The sequence below is a fragment of the Hipposideros armiger genome, unplaced genomic scaffold, assembly GCF_001890085.2.
Source record: "Hipposideros armiger isolate ML-2016 unplaced genomic scaffold, ASM189008v1 scaffold_142, whole genome shotgun sequence".
Lineage (NCBI taxonomy): Eukaryota > Metazoa > Chordata > Mammalia > Chiroptera > Hipposideridae > Hipposideros > Hipposideros armiger.
This window is the reverse complement of record NW_017731492.1, coordinates 2,861,835-2,884,366: the sequence shown is the minus strand read 5'-3', so window position 1 is coordinate 2,884,366 and position 22,532 is coordinate 2,861,835. Positions and strand designations below refer to the sequence as shown.

Here is a 22,532-nt window from a genome sequence, read left to right as displayed (position 1 = left end):
ATCCTAGGAGGCAGTGAAACGTCACCCTGATTCATGTTATACATTTGGTGACACAGCTGTCATAGCTCTGGCTTTGCTGTCACTTTGTTAAGAAAGTTATTTTCCAACATTCTAGCTTAATGGGGAGTGAGCAAAACTAGCAAACATCAACAGTCCCACTATCTGAAAATGGACGGCAGCGATAGCCACAGCCATCTGGGGTAGCTGGGTTATGCCCCGGGAGCCATAAAAGTCCAAAGTGACTCCATACACTGTTTAGAAAAAGAGGCAGAAGTTTTTAATCTGTCAGACAGCACGTGTCCTTAGAGCTCTGGTTCCTTTCTTCATTCAGAAAACAGAGGTTCCATGTAGTACGTTCCTGTGAGTTACAATTGGTTCTCCTCCAATCTGCTATTAGCACTGAGAGCAGGCGCCCAGCTGCTCTGAAGTCTTAGCCACATCCAGCATGGGCTACAGTTGGCCTGGCTGTCCTATTTTATCAAATCAAACCTCCTCTTACCTCGACTTCCTTGTTCTTCTCTTTGTTTCTGCCCATGGAACTTCTCCCATTGCTGGCGGTCTCCCGGGCTGGGATTACGGATATCTGGTGGAGGGGCATACTGGCAGGGCTGCAGGTTGCCCGTCCCCGGCTGGACGCCTTATCTCTTCACTCGCCCTAGAGAGCCCACTTGCACAACTGTTCATATCCTTACTTTGCCAAGCTCAGTTCTAAACGAAAAGGGGAAAAAGAGGGTTTGAGACACTGTGTAGCAGGAGCCAGGGTCTCCGGCTAAAATGTCAAACACACTGAAAGAGAGTCTCAGAGAAACACAAGAGCAAATAATCCAGGGAGTGTTGCCTCTCAAAGGGATGATTTACTGCAAGTCATAACTGTACTGCTTTGTCACGGGAGCGCCCCCTCTCCCCTAAGAGCATTGTGGGAGACAATTCAATTTCTATGGTACCTAATAACTGTCATGGAAACCAAGGAAACCTCGGTCTCACAGGCCCTTATTAGCAACTGCTTCCTTTAATGGCACAGACTCCCACATTTGCAGCGGCTGCCACTTCTGCTTTTGTTTCTCCCCTGATTCCCCAGGAGTCCACTAAGCACCCAGAGACACTGCATCCTGCTGACTAAGGAAATAAGCAGAAGGCTGAAAAGCTTAGTGTCCTAGTTGGAGCCAAATCTCTTCCTTGAAAAGCGTGGCTACCTGGCTGTGTCCTTCATGCCTCCGCAATAATCTGCTTAGGTCAAAGGATCTGCCTTGAAGTAAAGAGCATCCAATGAAGTGTTTAAAAATAAGGAGAGAGAGAGAGAGAGAGAGAGAGAGAGAGAGAGAGAGAGAGAGAGAGAGAGAATAGGAGGGACTGGGAGCAAGTGCAAATGTTTCTTTGGCTGGTTGTAGAAAAAGAGCTAACCACTCCTGCACCTTCCTTAGTAAGACATCAGCAACAGGAGTCGGAAGCCATCGTCATTCTGATACACAGAGTACCGCACTACATATTTCAGCTTTATTGCCATTCTTGTGCTCCCTGAAATATATGTGTTACTATCAGTAGTAGCCTCTCCTTGCTGTTTCAAGAGGGAAACAGAATGCTAAGGATTTTACTGTCCTTTTAATAGTTATATAATTTGGAGAAAATAAATGGTTGATCCAAATTGCTTCCCTTCAAATAAAAAAAAAAAAACAGGAAAAAAAAATCTAAGCTCTCAGTGGAGTGAATTCTCAAAAAAAAAAAAGCACATTAACTTTTAAAAATCACTTTTCCCTGTGATCATTTCTCCTTTGTTAGGGTATTTGTTATTCTATCTTTAAAAGAACAGAATTTTCTTTTCTCATTTTAGATAAATGCACTTTATTTTTTTCTGGACATTGTGAATAAATCACACTCTTTTGGGTTTCTTCACTCCAAAAGAAGGAAAATTCAGAAAATCTGTTGTTTTATGCATCCTCAGGCACTATGTGTATGTTTTAATTGCTCCCTGATCACATAGATCTTCCAAGTAATTTCTAGCTGCAATTCACCTTTGTTTTATTTCAGTTCACCTTTAACAAGCTTTGTATTCCACAACAATAATGTCATTTTCTATATGACATTCCAATTTGTTTAAATTCAGGATAGAGATAAAAAGTGAGACAGGTAGCAGCTACTCTCATTGGCAATTAAGACAAAAATAATCCATGTAAAGACTGCTTCAAAATCTTTAAATATTTGCTGAAATAAATACTTCAATGTACTTCCAAGTTTGGTCTAACCGTCTGTTCCTTTTTATCTTAAATTTGCCACCCCTCCCCCCCATGAGCTCTGGCGATGGCGCTCACCTCCACCATGCATCGATCAGGCTCACCTGGAGAGACTTTTTGACACATAGGACCCAAGACTCAAAAGATTCAGGTTCAATGGGGCTGCCGTGGGAACCTGAGGTGGACATTTCTTTAAAATATCACAGATGATTCTGATACAAAATTTTGAGAATCATTGCAGTATACCAATAAAATAACCTTAGAAAAATAAGCTAAAGTTTGACTAGTGAAAAATCTCTTGCTCTAAAATAGCAAAAATAAAAAAAGAGTTAAGCAATCCTAAATTTGGCATTTTTTCATCATCACTCTTAGTTTATAAAGCATTTGTGAAGTACAGAAGCTTTAATGAAGTAAGTAAACTCCAAAGTCTTCTAAAAAGGCCATGTTCAAAGTTAAGTTGATAATGTCTAGAAAACTATGTAGCGTAAGGATCACATCTGTGACCTGCAGTTATGAGGGGGCATGTCCTTAGTACTTTAAAAATAATCCTTAATCCCTCGATCTAGAAGAACTGTCTTAATTAAGAGGAAGTTGGAAATAGAAGTCTGTAAATTTAATAGTATGTCACAAATACTAAAATGTAAATTATGAATATGGAATATCATCAGTGTTTACACCCATGAAAAGCTAAGGCAGCTTTCCAGATAATTTAGACTTTAATGCTTTTGCTTAAAATATTCATTGAAGTTACAGGAAAGGAGATTTTTAGCTTGAATTAACTAAACGGCTGTCTTAATCCTTTGCCTCATTATGCGCGGGAGGTTTATCCTTTGTTTACTCTGAGATTTTTCAAAAATAAGATTTGAATTTCAAGTTAATTTGATTTATGTGGTTGAGTTATTTCAGTTAGCAAATTTAGTAAACAAATTGAATTCCCCTCCCCCCAAAAAAAGAAATATTTACTTCCTAGAGTAATTTTCACACTAAATAAGAGAAAGGCTTTTCAAGTAAACGGTTCAGAAATAACAGGAAGCATTAATAACCAGGATATTTAATAAAGAGTTACCTAGTATTGTATTAGGTATTGCCACAAATTTAGCATTTAAAATTTTCCAACTGTATCTGAGAGAAAAGAGAAGACACACGCTTTTAACACTTTGCATGCTATTCTCCTGCATTGGAACACTGGAACGCATATCATCAGCTAATGGGAATCACTTACATTCACCTAACATCTTTACTTAAGCAGCTCCCAGGGTGCTGGGCCAATTAGAAGTATGGTCTCTCTGGGATGACTCATTATGTAACAATCCAAAATTTAAAAAAAAACAAAAAAACTGTTGTGGAATGCATTTCTCCTATAAGAGCACTGTCCATCTTGTGCAGTAATTAAATCCTACAGAATAAACAAGAAGCAATGCATTCAGCAACTGGGTACCACCAGGCACTGACCCGCTACCAGAGAAGAGCCATGGATTCTGGATTTATTCAGCTAATCCCTATCTACCTACACAACCTCAATATATGATTATGGTCGAGATTTCCAAACTTGATTTTTGTGGAAGCTACTGAGCATGGTTGTTGTTGAAACCTTCTTGAAATATTCCCTCTCAACCTGATATTATTTCATACACATGCCTGAGTTACATTTTTTTTACTTCCACCTCCTGGCTTCCAACCCTCTGGCTCTGAGAACAGTACCTAAATTGCAGCCTCTGACTCCTAAATTTGGCATTTGTGGTTGATAATTCTAATGTGAGGATCTCAGCTTTCCCTAAGAGATTCTGACTTGGTGTGTCTCCTTGCTCTCAATGGTCTAGGTTGTCTGTGGTTTAAAAGAAAAACAAAACAAAATATACATCTGGTCTTCTACTAGAAGACCTACCTCAACTTTGCCAGCTTCAAGGGAACAAAAAGGGCCTCTAAGGGGTTTATTTAGATTGTAATTAAGCAAGAAAAGAAATACAGTATTAGGCAAACACAAGAAGCCAAGTAAACATCTGCTAATGCGTTAACTGGGCATACTGATAGTTCAATTCAACAAACATTTATTGAACATCATCTGTGTTTTCTGAACCATGCTAGGAATTAAGGAGCAGGAAGTGATGGACAAAATTATGGGGAACAATCTCAAGGAGTTTGCTGTGCTATTGGGGAGAGATGACATGCGCAGGTACATCAGTTTGAAAAACATAAAATAATAAATCAATATTTAAAACATAATATAAAATACTGAATGTAAGTGTCAAAAAAGACTTGAGCACCAAGAAATCATCATAAAGGGCCGGCTGAGTGGCGCGTTGATTAAGAGCTGGCTTGGGACACCAGACGGCCCCGGTTCGGATCCCACATATGAGGGCCAATGACACTGCCCTCCACAGCTAAGATGCTGAACAACAGCTCAACCTGGAGCTGGGCTGCCGTGAGTCGCCAGCGACAGCGTAGGCTGTAGCCCCTGCTGCAGTGGGTTGCCATGGGCTACCATGTGTAGCCAGCAGCCGCCGAAAGCGGCTGTCCAGAAGCCGGCGACTGATCTGCCTCGCCTGGGAAGAGCACAATGATGGTGATAACTTGGGCCAGTGAAGCAACATCCTCCACAGCTAGACTGAAGAACAAAAGGACAGCAACTTGTCTGTTCCCCTTCCCCCAATTCCCCAACGTTGTTCCCATCCTCCAATTCCCCAATAAAAATCTTTTAAAAAAAAATCATCATAGGTTTAAATAGTTCTCTGGGTAGGGGCTTCTTAGAGATAAGGTGATGAAATCACTTTAAGGCATAGAGATGAGTGTAAGATTGGCATGTGGGTGTTCAGGACACTATTTTAAATAACACAGAAAATTTGTTTAAGGTTATCAATTAGTGTAGGCCATGTATGCCCATTAGAATATGACATTGAAACTTGGGAGAGGAGAGGAAAGAAACAATGCAAAGGGCCTAAAGAAAGGGGAAGTCTATGCAAAGCAATATCAAGTTATAAATTCATTGATAGGGGACATAAAAATAATAAAGATAAGAACTTTAAGTGGATTCTGAAAATGGAAACAAGGCATTCTGAGTTGGGGAAAAGACATTTCATAACACATCCCTAGCAAAAAAGGAGGGAGCCCGGATTGAATGGGTTTTCCATGTTCCATCATACAAGGCCACCATCAGAGGTTACTGGAATATAGGAGCAAGATTGCACTGCACGAAGACTTTATGACATCTTGCAAAACAGAAGGAGAAAGAAACTTGGATTTAGCTATTTTTATTGGGGAAATGCTGAAGCATATACTTATATACAAGAGTTAGGAAATGGCTCAAACAAAACAAGATCAATGGGAATAATGAGAAGAGAAAAGTAATTAAAATGACTAATTCTCAGTTTATAGAAAATCTGCAATGTAATGAAGCATTTCTAAAATGGTGTGTTTTCCTGGGTCCTGATTGTTTGGATCCAATCATGATTATATTCGGTATGTGAAACCATCTTTAGTAATTAGAAGGACATCCTTTTAATGTAGAAATGCTGTCCCAAAGACCTTTCAGAAGCAATTAGATGATCAGTCTTCAAACATGAACATGAGATGAACCCTCAAGATCTTTGATTTTATTCGCTGGAAAGTACTGGTCCTAATTTTGGACACATCTATTTTTTGAGGTTGAAGCTGATTACAGTGGAGCCAAGGAATTCATTTCAGTCTTTTGGAGAATCAATAGCAATCCTCACACTGACATAAAATATGTGATAATTACAGCAGGCGCCGAAACAGTCAATTGTACTAGTTTTTATTCTTTATATTATGCTCATGACAAAAGAATATCATCAGAAACAATCTCCTTATTAACTTTGTAGGACTAATCTTTGCACCTTTCTAATTTACTGAGGGAAAGAAAAAAAGTCATTTCATTCTGTTTGCTTAAAAAGTGATGTGTTAAAAGTCATCAAAAATCTAAGGAAGATAAGCGTACATTAATATTTAATTAGCTTTGTGGACATAGTTTAGGACTAAACAAAGTCAAATTTTTATGTGATATATTACTTTCTTGGCAAAACAAATGAAATGAAAATTTTGTTTAGAAAACAAGATTTATTTTGGCAAATAAAGTTAAATTCAATATAACTCTCCAAGTATACAAATGTACCAGTTAATGTTTGTTAATTTCTCTATGGCTTTCAAAATGTTAGTATATCTGGTTGAACAAGGAGCAAATAATGGGGAGAAAAATCTCTTAGGGCAAATATCTGCTTCCTTGACGTATCTTCGGGGAATGTAAAGTGGTCATCCCAAAAGGATGGGTTGGCATCTGTAGGGGAACCAGGGTCATGGCAGGAGGTCTTCAAGTCACTTGCTGCTTCAGAACTCTTTCACTCTGTCTCGAGGAATGGGGGTAAGTGGGGCCTTTTCACACAGGATATTTCACACAGAGTATTTTCTGAGGCTCCCTCCCTTTCCATCTGGATCTTGACTGTCAGCATCTCCGGGGATCTCCTAAACCCCAGCCTTCCCAAAGCCTAGCAACACAGCTCCTCTCAGCCTTTCAATGAGTTAAAGAGGGAACTACATAGTTGTTCTTCATACATGTCAAAATTCTGACTTAATGCCTCAGAGTACTTAAGAGCAAATTTAATCAGATGCTTCATGGATAGTTATAAGATATTAAGCAAAAGAGAACTTGCCATGACATTCTTCATTGAGCAAACACACACACACACACACACACACACACACACACACACACATGTGTGAGTATATGTACACAAGCACGTGCACAAAAACACAAAACAAATAATATGATTTTGGATTCATAACTAAAATTGAAGTCCAGATGTAGAGAGGTATCTACTCAAATATTATCTATTTATATTCCTTATAAATAAATTTTTCTTCCTAGTCTTTATTCAGTGTAAATGGAAAATAGAATAACAGAATTTTATATTTGGAAAGAAAATTAGAAAGCACCCTACCATTTTACAGATGAGCAGATTAAGTTCTGGTAAACTGAATGATTTGACATAATCGAAGACTCATTGATGACAGAGTCAATGCAAAACAATCTCCTGATTCACAGAAACCCCTGTCCTTTCTGATGAGTATGCTCTCACCCAACATGATGAGTATAAAGTTTAGATATATTTCAAGTAAAAACAAGCTATGTAATAAATATTTATTTATGTACAAAACACATTTATTTTTTTCACTGTTATCTGCTCTGAGAGAAATACATTTTATGGTATAATGGTGAAGTGTATGTATCTCCTCTTTGAAAAATTCATTTTACAAAAGTTTTATGTTGTTAATTTCTGAGAACTCCAATTTTTTTTATTATTTGAGGAATAACTATTAAGCTTGAGGACTACATAGTTTTTCCTTGTTTTTTACTCTCATGGCCCACTGATTATGAAAAATGTCAAGTATCATAAACTTAACATTATTACTGCTACTATTTTCAGAATAAATTATATTATGACAAATGATTATAATCAGTATTTTAGAAAGATCTGTAAGAAAGGGTGGATCAAAATTCAGGAAGTTAAATCTATATTCCCTTCTTTCATATCTGACAGATGTCATAATGACAAAATTATTACCACAAGATTACATTTTGTATTTTCCGCTGCTGTATTCTAAAATTATCAGCAGACTCAGGCAATTTACCAGGTAGCCATGTATGTGTGGGCAAAGTCCAAATGATATTTTGAATATTATTGTGGAAGTGAAGGTCTGATTGACTATAAGGAAATTGGTTTTCATAATTGTTTTTAGATATACGCTCATACATTTTTAGCCAAACCCAATAGATCATTTCTCCTATAGAGGGTATCTTCAATTCAGGGTGGTCCTATCAGCTGTACATATATCTATTTTATTTCACCCAGAATTTTTCTCAGCCAAATTTAAAGGTTATAAGAGCATTACTTTTAATTTGGAAAATAGAACTTAGAAACTAACAAAACTAACCTATAATTTAATTTCCAACCTTTAAAATGGAAATTATATTTACCAACTTTACTAAATAGTTTTATATACTAAAGAAATATTTTTACAGGATGAAAAATATGCTACCTTCAATAATAGGTGACCACTAGTTTCCCAGTTTATGTAGCTTAAGGATTAGTATTTTTCTATCCAAAATAACAGAATCTCAGAAATAACTGGGTATAAACCCAATGAAACAATGTATTTTAAGAGACCATTGAGTATTCAAAACTATCTCTTGATCCTTTTGAGAACAAAATTGCTTATTCCTATTTTTTAAACCAACATGTTTATTCCTTGTAGACTTTTAGAGATAAGACATGGAATCCCATCAGAATTTAATAATACTTCTCAATAGCCATACTACTCCCTGTTATGGGTTGAACCATGTCTCCCCAAAAATATATGTCAGAGTCCTATCCTTCAGCACCTCAGTATATGATTTTTTTGGAGAAAGGGTCTCTGTTGATGTAATCAATTTAAAACGAGCTCATTAGCAGCAGCCCCATTCCAATAAACTGGTTCCCTCAAAAAAAAGGAGGAAATTTGAACATTGAGACAGGCATGCACGTAGAGAGAATGCCATGAGAAATTTGAGTTACACTGTGCAAGACAAGGAACTCGAGAAGCTAGGGCCTGACACAGATGCTTTCTTAGTACATTCAGAAGGAATGGGGCCTGCTAACACCTAGATTTCTAGCCTCCAGAACTCTGAGACAATACATTTCTGTTGTTTGAGCCACTTAGTTTTTGGTACTTTGGTACAGTAGCCTTCTGGAAGGAATTCCATCCTAGAGAAAGGTGCTTTGAATCCTTTTTACTATAACCCTCCCCTAAAAGTGTATGAATAATACACTTTCAGTGAGCTACTAAAAAACTAACTGGGTACACCACAATTGAACAACGTATTTTAAGAGAACATTAAGCCTACAAAACTATCTGTTAATCCTTTTTAAGAAAAAAGATTATTTTTTTTAAATTAGCATGTATATTCATTGCAGACTTTTAGAAATAAGTAAACAAAATAAGAAATGAGCTACTCATTAACTTTAAATAGCTAATATAATAGTCCCAGGGAAAAAAGCGTGCAAACTTACAAAATAGTCTCTTTGCATGTATTATATTTTAAAATTAATGTTATGCACTGATATATATTCTGATATGGATGAAAATATTATATCAACATTTTAATTTACCATTATAAAAAGCAATATCCTAATGGAAAGTAAGGAACAAACAAAACCTTAACTCCTGAATTTCTTACTTATATTTTTTCAATTTCTTTCATAAAGTAAAGGAATTTTGGTTAAACATTAGCCACTCCATATTCAGATACCTAAGATAGGTATGATCTCTTTCTAGAAAAGAGGGAAGTGATGTTCAGAATGATACATTGATATTTCTACATTTCAAATGCTGAATAAGAGAATTAGTAATAGCACTCAGGCATCCTTGGTTTTAGCTCTATACAATAGACTCTACTCCTCACTAAAGCTAGTGAAGGTTTTCTTCAGAATAGAAACATTTTCTGGTGAGAGGTGTAAGAAAATTAGAAGGCAACTTACCGAAACCTGAGCATCAAGAAAGACATGCTATTGGAGAGCCAGTAAAGCAGGAATGACATTCCAATGGATGTCTAGGCTTCTGTGAACAGGCAGCTATGTCCAACAGGAAAATGACCCCCATGAGAAGTGAAACATAGGACAGCCTATGAGGCATGATACATAAGACGTGTGTGATGATAAAGAACCAGAGAGTTCTGAGGACAGAGTCTTAAGAGAAGAGTAGTTATCTGTTGGGTCCTGTGAAAGCATGTCTTTCTCTGAATGGAGAATGATCATCCAACAAGAGGCAAGACATTAGTCAGAGGATAACAATGGACATCATATCCAAAGGAAACAGCTAAGGGTGGAAAAAGAAGACCAACGATGATGTAGTGAAAGCCAAGAGCAGAAAAAAGCAGTTGAAATATAAATGTGCATGCTATACCGAATAGTACTTTTTAAAAACTGTAAGAAAATAGCAAATATCTTGTACCCAAACTGTAGTGCATATAATGTAAGTTTTCATGATCAGAGGGCTGTAGTAGCTCAATATCATTATTATAAATTTGAGTTATTATATTGTAAAAAATAATAATGATGACAACAGTAATTACTATTTGTTGAGCCATCTACTATTTGCCAAATAATGGATCAGGTACTTTACATTTATATCACCTAATCTGCCTCTCACCATAATCTTTCTAGAAAGAATTATTATCTCCAATTAACAGAGAAGGGAAGTGAGGCTCTGAGAGATATATGATTTGCCCAAGTTCCTACATATAGTCAATGACTGATTTTCCGTTAAATTTAACTCTCCCTGTGGTTTTAACACCTTTAAAAAAACATGTTAATACAGAGCACTAATTTATAAATTTGCAGAACAAATATGGTATTGATTGTGTGAGGTGCTGACCAGATTCATCATGGTACCCTAATTACACTGTCCTTGTCATCCATACCACAAAGATGAACAGTCAATTAATAATTTTAAAGCTTTAGTTACAGAGACACCCAGCTCAATGCACTCTATAATAAAGACTTTGTTTTCATAGTAGTGGGCAAAATGAGTATACCTATCACAAGTTCCTATACTATTTGGCAGCTTCCCCAAGAATGTGGAGTCAACAGAGTACTAACAGGCCAAAAGTCTAGAAAATTAACTTTTTTTTTAATTAAAGTTTATTGGGGTGACAATGGTTCATAAAGTTACATAGGTTTCAGGTGTACAATTCTGTAATACATCATCTATATGCATATCACTTGTGTGTTGTTGAAAAAAGTAACTGAAACACAGAGCTCCTAAATTACTTTTATGCCAGATGATGAATTATTGAATTGAAAAGTGTTCAGCAAGACATTATTTCCTGAAAATTTTCACAGATGGCAGTCACCATGGATGCCAAATAATCATAAGAAGTACCTAAATTTTAGGAAACAAACTTAATTTACTACCCTAAGAGCTCTGCAGACATTGGCTGGTAAATTAGATAAAACATTCAGTGAACATAAATGAATAATGAAAGACAAAGAGACAAACATAGACACACACAGAAAAACTGAACAACTCTATCTAAAATACTTAAAAAGAATAAATTGGATTATTTGGACTGGAATATTTGCTGATACAATTACTGAGTTGGATAGAATTTAATAATTATTTTTAGTCCCTGTGGCGGTTACATTGAGAAAAATGGAACACCTGGGTAGAATATTAAGCAGTATTGATTCCCAGACCACAAAGTGGACGAGTATCTATAGTTGGTTTGAAAATAGAATGCAATCTGAACTATGAATTTATTATGAACACTATACATAATTTTAAACTTTATCTTTTCCTTCCTAGAACAACTATCGAATAAAATGTTTAATATTATACATAGAGAATAACATAAAATATAATAAAGCAATAAAAACAAAGCTTTCTGTTTAGAGTTTTAAAATTAACTGGTGATTTTTCATCTATTGTAAAAGAGACCACAATTACATAAAGAGCATTGCTTCTATAAATGGCTATAATTAGCAAATGAAAGAGACATGAAAGAAAATGATGGCCATTTAGGTCATACTAAAATTACCACATTTTATTTCCACCCTATGAACACAGATTTTAATGCATCTGAGATCATACAACATCTACTTTTCCTTTTAAAGAAGAGGCTAATATATATTTTATACTTTAAATTACTTTTAAAGAAAGAAAACCATTTGCTGTTAATCTTTATGAGAATATTAGAAAAACATTTAATAATTTCATCTGCAGTCAATGCACCAAGAGTTAAAAAGTGTATAATTATAACATGTATAATGCACATAGATAGATCACGACCCATTCTAGGCACTCAAGAAAGTTATGCTACAAACATCTAAGAACAGAATGGAAATCACAGAACCAGGTAATGATATAAGAGGCAAGGTAGACAGGACCAGGAAGGAAGCATCATGAGGTTAAAAATCAAGGTGTGAAGATGTGTTCCTCCATTGCTCTAAGGCTTTTCTCTTGCACTGTGCATAATTATAAACTGTAAAGAAATATAAAACTGGAAAAAATATATTAAACAAATGTTTCCATTCATTATACAACCAGACAGCACAGCAGCACAGATCCATGATTCCTGAAAAACGGAAAACAATGAGATGATTCCTACAATTTTCTGGTTTTCTCCCTGGAGGCCATGTCTGGACTCTGCTACAGAGAACAAAAACAGAACCTGGTTGTCTATCTTAGGTGAGGACATAGAGATGGAGGTGGAGGGAAATGGAGATGGCTGGAATTTGTGGAGCAAAACAAACAGAGAGAAAGGACGTATGGATGAAGAGCTCAGAAATCTATATGGGTCCCCTTGAGATTTTAGCTACATACTAATTTGCGTATTTGTGAGGTGAGACTCCACAAAACAGAAAAAAAGGAAAGAACAACTACCTGAAAACTATAAACCAAACAAACCCCAGAGTTTGCACAGGGTTCAAGATCTAGCAAGTGAGAAAGGACAGCATTCGTGGAATGACAGGATACTCAGCAGATCCCCCACTGATTATGCCTTAGAGTAAATGCTACTCTAGTCGCTCCCTAAATAAAGCTTCAAAGCCAGCCTCTAAAGACACAAACTAACCTTCAAGTAAGTTAACTATTTGTCAAGACAAAGTTTGCACTTTTTAAAGGAAGATAACGAAATCCAGATTCTCAACAATAAAATATTCAGAATAGTTTGCATTGAATAAAATGTGAGTAGACATATAAAGCAGAAGCAAAATATGATTCACAGTCAGGATTAAGATCAGTAATGTGGCAGATCCAGAAATTACAGAGATGATAGAGTTACCAGACAAACCATTATAATAGCTGATATAAATTAGCTCAAAGGAAAACATAAAGAGGAAAAAATGCAAAATATATTTTTAAAAAATGGAACTTCTAAGTATAAAAAATACAAAACCTGAAATAAAAATTCACTAGAGTTCAAACCAAATTAAACATTACAGAAAAAGATAAGTGGAGACACAACAAGAAACTGTAGAAACTGCAGCATGAAGGGGGAAAAAAGGAGGAAGGATATCAAATTTAAAATTATGTGTAATGTCCATAATAGAATCAAGTTCAGATTGCATTTTATTTTCAAACCAACTATAGATATATGACCATTGTGTAGAACTTGGATTACAGGGTTCAAGACTTAATATAAAGCTAAGTAACCAAAACTGGGTGGTATTAGTATGTGGATAAATGGGTCAGTGTAAATAAATAAGGAGTTTTCAAGGATACCTGCACATCTGTGGTCAAATGATTTTTCTACAACCTGCCAGGTTAATTCAACAAAACTAATTATATATATGCAAATGATGCTGTAATATCTGTATGTACATTTGGAGATAAATGAATATTGATCCGTATCTCAGGTCACAGACAAAATTTTACTCAAATTAGAACAAAGACCAAAGTATAAGGATTAAAAAATAAAATTTCTAAAAGGAAACAGGAGACACTAGTCACACGTGGCTAATTAAATTAAAATTTTAAAATTCTCTTTCTCGGTTATACTAGCCACATCCCAAGTGCTCGAGAGACACATATGGCTAGTGATCATGTGGCTGTACACTGAACAATAGAAAATTTCCATTGTCTTAGGAAGTACTGTTGGGCAGTGCTGCTGTAAAAAAAACGTTTGTGGTCATGTATTGCTGAGCATATTAAGCCTTATTAAATTACACCTTCTTTGCATTGACTTGTAGTAACTTTATTGTGATTATTCAGTGATAAATTTAGGGTTACTTAAAGATGATACTCATTTTTTAGTTTGCTCTAGGATTTGTATGTAGGAGCGAGCCATTAGAGTCCGATGAGAAATGCATCGGGGATTCCATAGTTTCAAATGCTGTTTTCAAATCCATAGATAGTTCTTACAATGCTTTATTCCTAATGGATGTGAGATTTTTTTTTAATTTTTTTCCTTTTAACACTGTATTCTTTTGAGAAAACAATTTTTGACAAGTGTCCTTTTTTCCATCTTTCTAAAGGTTTTATAAGTAACAGATTGACAATAGTCAGTAGCAAAAAATACCTGGAAAAGGGAAAATCAATTAGAGGACAGCTGTATTTTCTGAAAAACACTGTATAATAACATATATCTGCTACTGTTTATCCCGTTTATAAGTAAGATTTCTCAATACTTTTAGTGATCTTTCACAAAACATCCATTTTAAATTTAGAATTTGAAAAGAATATTATAATAACAAATAGAAATATTTTCTAGAACAAAGGGAGAAAACCACCTCTCCCTAAAGATGACTTTTTGAAAAACAAATGAGAATCCAGCTTGTTTAAAAATTTAGAGCAGGAGCTAATACACCTTTACTATTGTTTTATAACCTTCAAGCACAGCATAAGCATTTTTAATATTCTTCCCTAAAAAACTTTATTCTTATCATAAACTGTCAGTGAAGATGAAAAGCTGATCTACAATAACCTTGTACAGCAATCTGCCATCTATCATCGCATCCTTCTTCAAGATCAAACTACCTGTTTACAGAAACATTTTCTGTGAAACATTTGTCTTAACACGAAAGATTCTCCCTAATAATAAATGACATGTGAGTGTGATCATCTTTTAATTACAATTAAATAACTTCGTGGGATGTCTACTGAGTGTCTAGAATATGAGGTGCTGTGGGGTATGCCAGAAAGCATGAAAAAATAGCACAGCTCAGGAGTTAAGACACAAAACAGGCTCTATTTGGCGACTAAGATAATACAGTATCACACATAAATCTGTGTGGCACTCTGGTGATAACTGCAACATAATTTTCAGCATGAATGAATCAGTAATTCTTTCAGAGGAAATTTGTTGCTGAGAAAGTGAGATTAGAGTGGTAGATTAAAAATATTCAGGAGAAGATGTAAGTGGATGTAAGGGAAGGAAATAGTAAGAGATGATAATTTTGAGCATATGAGCATACTATGCTATTATCTGGTTTACAAGAAAAAAATGGGGGAGAGAGAAATGACCCCCATCATAAAAATCTGTATAAGAATTTTACAGGACGTGAAAGGGGAATAAATGATGGAGTTCAGGGTGGAGGATATAAAATTCTCTTACTCTGTAGAAGAGACAAAAGTTAATGTCTGATGTTTACAGAACAAGGAATAGAAGCTTCTACATGTATTTAAAGGTACAAAGGTATCAAGAGAATAACTACTAAGAGTAATCTCACAATATTAGAGTGGGGGAGTAGAACTGATGAGGAAAACTAAATAAAGGAACTAAATTTCATCTATCCTTGTGGGAGTAAAAGGATATTGGCAGGAATAAAAAGTACAAGTAATGAAGATTAATAAATGCAGTCACTAACAAAAGTGGAAACAAAAATGGTTTCCAATGATTGCCTCTGGAGCAAGGGACTGAAGTGAATTAGATTATGTGCATGTATTATTTTAATTAAAATTCCAATGTATGTACACTCCTTGAAAATGGAGTTTATTATACCTAAAAATGTTCGAATTCAGAGACATTTTATTTAAAGTATTTCTCAACACCTTATTTACTTAAAAAACAAATGAAATATGCATAGGAGACACAGTGATTCCTGCATGCAAATATACTGAGGAGTCAAAAATATGCCTTTTAATCTCACCTTCCTTTTGCACTTTTCCTTATGTTTCATTGTTCATTTCTGCATCCAATTTTAACATATTAAAATGTGACTCACTCACTATTCATCAGCTGCAGCAAAAAAATAACCAGAAAATATTCAAAACACCAAGTATAACAGAAAATCTTATTGAAGGTAAAATAACTAGGATTATTATACAATGCTAAAATATGTCTGCATGGCCCAAATTATTTATTTGTTTGCAGGATACAACTGATGTTATAAAAATGGTTACAAATACAAAAAAAATAATAGCAAACTTATTGTGGAGTCCTTAGTTACAATTTTTTTTTCTTGTGATAGGAACTTTTAAGATCTACTCTCTTAGTAATTTTCAAATATTCAATACAGTATTATTAACTAGTCTCCATTCTGTATATTACATCCTCAGGGCTTATTTATTTTATAATTAGAAGTTTGTACCTGTTGATCCCCTTCACCCATTTCACCCATCCTCAAACCCTCACCTCTTGAAACCAGGCAACCATCAAATCCTTTCTCTGTATGTATGAGCTCAGTTTGTTTTTGTTGTTGTTTGTTTGAAATTCCACATGTAAGTGAGATAATATGATGTATGTCTTTCTCTGTCTGACTTATATCACTTAGCATAATGCGCTCAAGAGCCATCTATGTTGTCACAAATGGCAAGATTTCAATCTTCGCATGGCTGAATAATATTCCATCGATAGATCATATAGTTCTATTTTTAATTTTTTGAGAAACTTCTATACTGTTTTCCTTAGTGACTGCACCAATTTACATTTCTAACAACAGTGCACAAGTGTTCTTGTTTTTTTTAATTTACATCCTCACCAACATTTGTTATTTTTTGTCTTTTTTGATAATAGCCATTCTAACATGTGTGAGGTGATATCTCATTGTGGTTTTGATTTGTATTTCTGTTATGATTAGTGATATTGAGCATCTCTATTGAGCCCTTAGCATGTACCAAGTACCATGCTAAGATCCCGACTAGCAATATTTTATTTAACCTTAACAAAAATTCTATAAAATAGGCAATATCATTTAAAAAAGGAGTAAAGTTTCATAGAGATTACATAATCTGCCTACTATTTTATAGCTACTATGTCTTAAAACTGAAATACGAACTCTAGCTCTTTAATACCTGTGTGTTTAATTACTTCACTGATCCCTGCTCTTCCAAGTCCAAAGTATCACTAATAGAAGTTAACTTCTTACTTATCTTTCCTAGGCTTCAACTCTTCCTGCCACATCTGTAGTCACTGTTGGTTGTGATGATTAGTTGTCATAGCTGCTTTTTTAGCAGTTTTGTATAAATCATGACAACTTAGCTTGATATTTTAGCATCCCTTCAGGAGGCATGAAATAAAATAATGAGTTTTATACTCAAAATTTGCAAAGACTTTTATTTAAGTAGCAATATCCAGTGGCAAGGATTAAGGAAAATGGGACTTTGGTTGAAACCAATGGGACCTCTAGGTTGAAATTATAGTTGATAAAATATTCCCAGAGGGATATTTAATCTGAAACACACAAAAAGTTTGTACGCTTTCAGTCTGTAATTCTTCTTCTAGAAATACATTGCTAGCTATAAGTAAGTTATAGTTTGGTTATAGAATTTTAAAAAAAGAAGTATGCTAAATGTTTAACAGGGAGGTTAGTTTAAAAACTATGATGTTTCAGTTCAATGACACAATATCCCATTACTAAAGGCGAAGCTGTGTAAGAATATTTGATGGCATGGTCAATGCCAAGTGAAAAGTGAATACTTCTAGGTGGAGTTACAGGAATGTTTCTCTTTCATTTTTGTGTAATTGTTATAAATTGTGTCCAAATGGTCAAGTATTTATTTTTATTTATTTTTTAATGAAAAGTTATTGGGGTGTCAATGGTTCATAAAACTACACCTGTTTCAAGTGTACAGTTCTGTGATATATCATCTATATATCTTTAAAGCAAAAATTAGCTCCTCAAGCAAGGCACCCTGACATGGGTTCTGTGGATCTATGGACTTCAAGTGGGATCCAGGAACCCTTCTGGAACCTTATGTAAAATTTCCAATGTCTGAAATCTTTTACAGAAAAGAACAAGATGGATTGTCAAAGGTGGCCAATAACTAAGTTTCAGAACTATTCATCTAAATACTGTATATGAATAAATTAATTTCATTTTAATTTCTTTGATGATTATGGACAACCCTAAAATTTAAGATAGGTTCTTATACATTATAACTCATCATCAACTACTAAGACAAGTTCTTTCAGGTCTATTATAGTCACAAAGAAATGTAAAAACATATTCTGTGACATTGGATTTCTTAAATACTATAGTATAGGTTTACTTCATTTATAACATCTATTACTGAGTAGGATTTGTAGTAAAAGTAAATCTTTTTAAATAAGTAAGGTCAGCTTAATAAACCAACTTAATATAGTAGTTAAGATTTCAGTAAGCTTAAATAACAAAATATGAGTATGTGCATAAAATCAAGACTCAGGTATGTGGCAAGTTGTTAAAAATAGAGTAAGATTAAAAAAATATTAAATTTGGTAAAACCTAAAATACTACTTGTGAGATTATTACTATGTTTCATTCAAGAGATGAATAAATAAAATACATATTATGATTACCTGATAATAGCTTTACCATTTGAACTTTTAAAATAACAGATTGTTATAGTAACTATCATACACAATAAAAATTTCATTTTAGAAAATAAAAGTGACATAGCCCAATGGTTTACAAAATATATATATATATATATATATATATATATATATATATGTGTGTGTGTGTGTGTGTGTGTGTGTGTGTGTGTGTTTCAGTTTATAAAGCTTTTTGTGTGTGCATAGTAGTACTTCTTTACTCCTTAAAGTAACTAGTTTGCCCTTATTAACCCAGGTTTACAAACAAGGATACCAAAGTTCAGGGAAGTTAAATTATTTTCATTAAGTCACTGAGACAACAGATAATAGAGTTGGGCTTCTCACATACAGTTCTCTTATACCCAAATTCAGAGAACTTAAAAAAAGATATGTGTTAGCAATTGACTTCCACACATATACCTCTAAATTCATGTAGCATGCCACATTATTAATGAGATATAAAAGAGAAAATGCCACTATACTCATTAATTTTATACATTTGATTATATTTTTTCTATTTTAATTAAAGCATTTCTGGCCCATAAAAGAGTACTTGCATAATTTTTTAATATCAAATATTACTTAGATATACACCATTACTATGTCTGTTCAGAGCCTTAACTGTCTTAGCAAAACCTGATGTTTGAAAGCTTCTCTAGGGATCTTCTAAATGTGTGCAGAAATATATAATAGTACAGATAGAACAAGAGTGGCATTATTCCTGCTTATAATAAATAAATGATTCACTCATACCCTGACAGCCATAACTTAAATTCACAGCTTCTCTGTAGATCTATATAAGATGTTAGTTGTCATTTAAATGAATACATTTAAGAAGTCCTCCATTGTTTTAGAAGAATGACAGTCACAACCCAAACCCTAACTACAAAATATAAAAGCAAATTCTCTGGACTACTTAAGGGAATTGACAACCTCTTACAACTTTTAGAAAGAAAATAACTGCATGTGCTTTTCAATGTAGAGTGTATAAAATTCCCTCTTTTGTCTCATTGATCAGAAACCTTTTAGGAAAGAAAACTATCTATGTAGCCCAGTATTTCCATGAAAATAAACCACCATAAGTTAAGAAAACGATGACATTCACAAAATAATATATATATTAAACGTTTTTACTGAAGGTACTGAAATCAAACACAGCAGATTTTCTGATTGTGAGTAAATTTTACATGGATAAAAAACCATGAAATTAGATTTAATTAATGAATTTTTATTTACAAAAAAAGTTGTTAAAAATATATTTAGTGAAACGTTATATGTTTTAGTTTGAATTAATGGTAAGGAAGTTCTGAGAGGTTATCTACCTCACCGCTTATAGATAATGTCCCTTAATTATATTTTCTCAACAATTTGCATGATACTATTTGCTGGCTGGCACTGCTTCTAATCCCCTTTGAGAAGATTGAAGAAAGCTGCTTGAAGATCTGTGTTTTCTGATACAGACAGCTAAAATAAAATAACATTGTGATTGATTTGGGAAGCTATAAAATTAACCTAATAGAATTACCTTCTCATGATTCAAATGTTGTCTAAAAATGTATGAATATAAATAAATACAAAGCATAAATCCAAAGTCTGCAAGAATTAAAATGTAAACAATCTGTTTTTATTTTATTTTCAAATTTTGTTTTAAAAATAACAAAATATTTATTTTGATTTCATTAGTGTCAATAAGGGATGTAATTCCAGGAAATTCATGAAAAAGGCTACACGAATGTTAAATAGATAGATGAAACAAATGCTCAATCTCAGTGATCAGAAAACACAAATTAGGGCTGGCCGAGTGGCTCAGCTGGTTAAGAGCTCGCTTGGGAGCGCCAGCTCTGAGCAGCAGGATTGCGGTTCGGATCCCACATTGAGGGCCAGTGACACGCCCTCTACAGCTAAGATGATGAACAACAGTTCGACCTGGAGCTGAGCTGCTGTGAGTTGTCCACGATGGCATAGGCTGCAGCGGGGCTGAAGTGAGCTATGTGAGTGGCTGGCAGCCAGCATGAGCGGCTGGGAGCCACTGTGAGCAGCCCACCAATGACTGGCGACCGATTGCCTCACCTGGGAAGAGCACAATGATCATTGCACCAAGGGCCAGTAAAGCGATGTCCTCCAAAACTAGACTGAAGAACAAAAACAGCAATTTGTCTACCTGTCTGTTCCCCTTCCCTGATTCCCCAATGCTGTTCCCCTCCCCCCAATTCCCCAATAAAATATTTTTAAAAAGAAAGAAAAGAAAACAAATTAAAACCACTTGTGACACTACTACACACTCACCAGAAAGGCTAAAATTTTAAAGGCTGTTGGAGAGAATATGGAGCAAGGGAAGTATTCCCAAATTTCTGGGGAAAGGACAGTGTACTTTTGGAAAAGTTTGACACTCTCTAATGGTGAATATATGCATACCTAATCACATAGTAATTTCACCTTTAAGTAAAAATTATCTCAGACCAGAGTGTTAGCAATGGAGTTAGTGATGAGCGATAAGGTTCTGGATATATTTAAAGGTAGAAGCACCAAGATTTCATGATTAACTTAATATGGGGGGAAAAAGAAAAGAGCAAAACAAACCCTAAAATTTGGTCTTGAGCAACTGGGTGGATACTGGTGTGTTCAGCTGAGACAGTGAAAACCACATAGTGAGCAGGTCTGAGAGTGAGGAGGGTACCCTTCCTTCATGCCCATCTCACTAGAAATGCTCCCATTTTTCTGTCCGAATTACTGTCAAACCCTCATAAAATCTATCATTTTAAACAGATATTAGTCAGTACACTACAGTTATTCTCACTGATGTATCTGTGAGCTTCCACCAAAAAAAAAAAATCTATGCACGTTGTGTAAATACACTCCATAATTTAATAATGTGACATAAATGACCTAACATAAAAATGGACAATATTTTGATAAAGAAGGCCATAAACTTAAGATCCATAGCTTTCATGAGATTATGACGCATAACAACCACAGTATTAGTCTATCTGGATGAATATAGTCATAAAATTGTAAATAACAAGTACAGCCACATTCTTCCTTTTTTATTTTCAGTTTTATTTAAAGTCAGTGTAATCACCAGAGTGATCTGACAATAGATATTGAATTATGCTGTACTTGCTTCCATAAAGAAAAGTCATCAAAACATAGATCCTAGTTTATGTATGTGTTATATAAAATAGGAAACTTTATCATATAAGAAACTAGAGGGGTAGCAGGAAGTATACAACATAAAATGGAGTCACTTAGGTCCCTTTAATAAATATGTTATTCTCTGCTATGTCTTTGGAATTGAAATTGGAGAACATAAGCCAGTCAACTGTGGAATGGCTGCTGGTCACACAGATGCAATTTTTGAGAAAGCTGCAAAATTTCTGAGCAATATGGAACTCAGATTACTGTGATGAAAGATACATAGGAGAGCCACTGAAAGAACTACAGCTTCTACAGAGGCAGGCGCACCTGTAAATGCTGCAACCACCCCTGAGTTCTAATCCTCCAATCCTGCCTGATGAAGTAAACATGAAGATTTTAAATGAAATCATGTAATTTAATTTCTTAGTTTTTCCAATGCCTTTGTCAACTACTACTTGTTTGTTTTTGTTGTTGTTCTTTTTTGTTTTTAACCACCAGAACACTTGCAAACTTGTGACTTGTGATGTTCACTTAAGGAGGGATTTCAGAATGCTTGAAAATACAAAGTACCTGGTTGGGAATTGTTTTTTTGTCCTTTTGCTACACAATAAATTTGGTAGGTTGCTGAAAACAACAAGCTGGCTCAACTTAGATGTGGGAATCCGCACTGGCAGTGTCTTGATTCCCAGAATGCCACCTTGCTCTCTAGACTTCTAGTCCTACCTGCCTTATTTGCACCTTGACTTTTATTAGGAAATAGGCCTCTCACGTGTGGTGCCCAAGATTCCGTCATTAAAACACCACCAGACACAGCTCTTTCCCACTGTGTCTCTACCCTGCAAGTCTTCCTGGCTCATCTTCCTTGTTCCTGTTCCCACTTCATTTGCTCA

At 34.8% G+C, this 22,532-nt stretch overlaps 1 protein-coding gene across 3 annotated transcripts in view; it reads right to left on the bottom strand.

Annotated features, from left to right (window-relative positions):
• The window catches only part of MARCHF1 (membrane associated ring-CH-type finger 1), a 635,011-nt gene that overhangs the window by 376,889 nt on the left and 235,590 nt on the right, over positions 1-22,532 (bottom strand). For 2 of the 3 annotated variants that reach the window (XM_019650581.1, XM_019650582.1), the window contains exon 3: positions 500-708. In XM_019650581.1, the coding sequence (XP_019506126.1) occupies positions 500-598 (99 nt within the window). In that variant the 5' untranslated portion in view covers positions 599-708. Of the gene's footprint in view, positions 1-499; positions 709-944; positions 1,053-22,532 lie in introns of those variants that run through there. The other variant, XM_019650583.1, reaches the window with a different exon arrangement.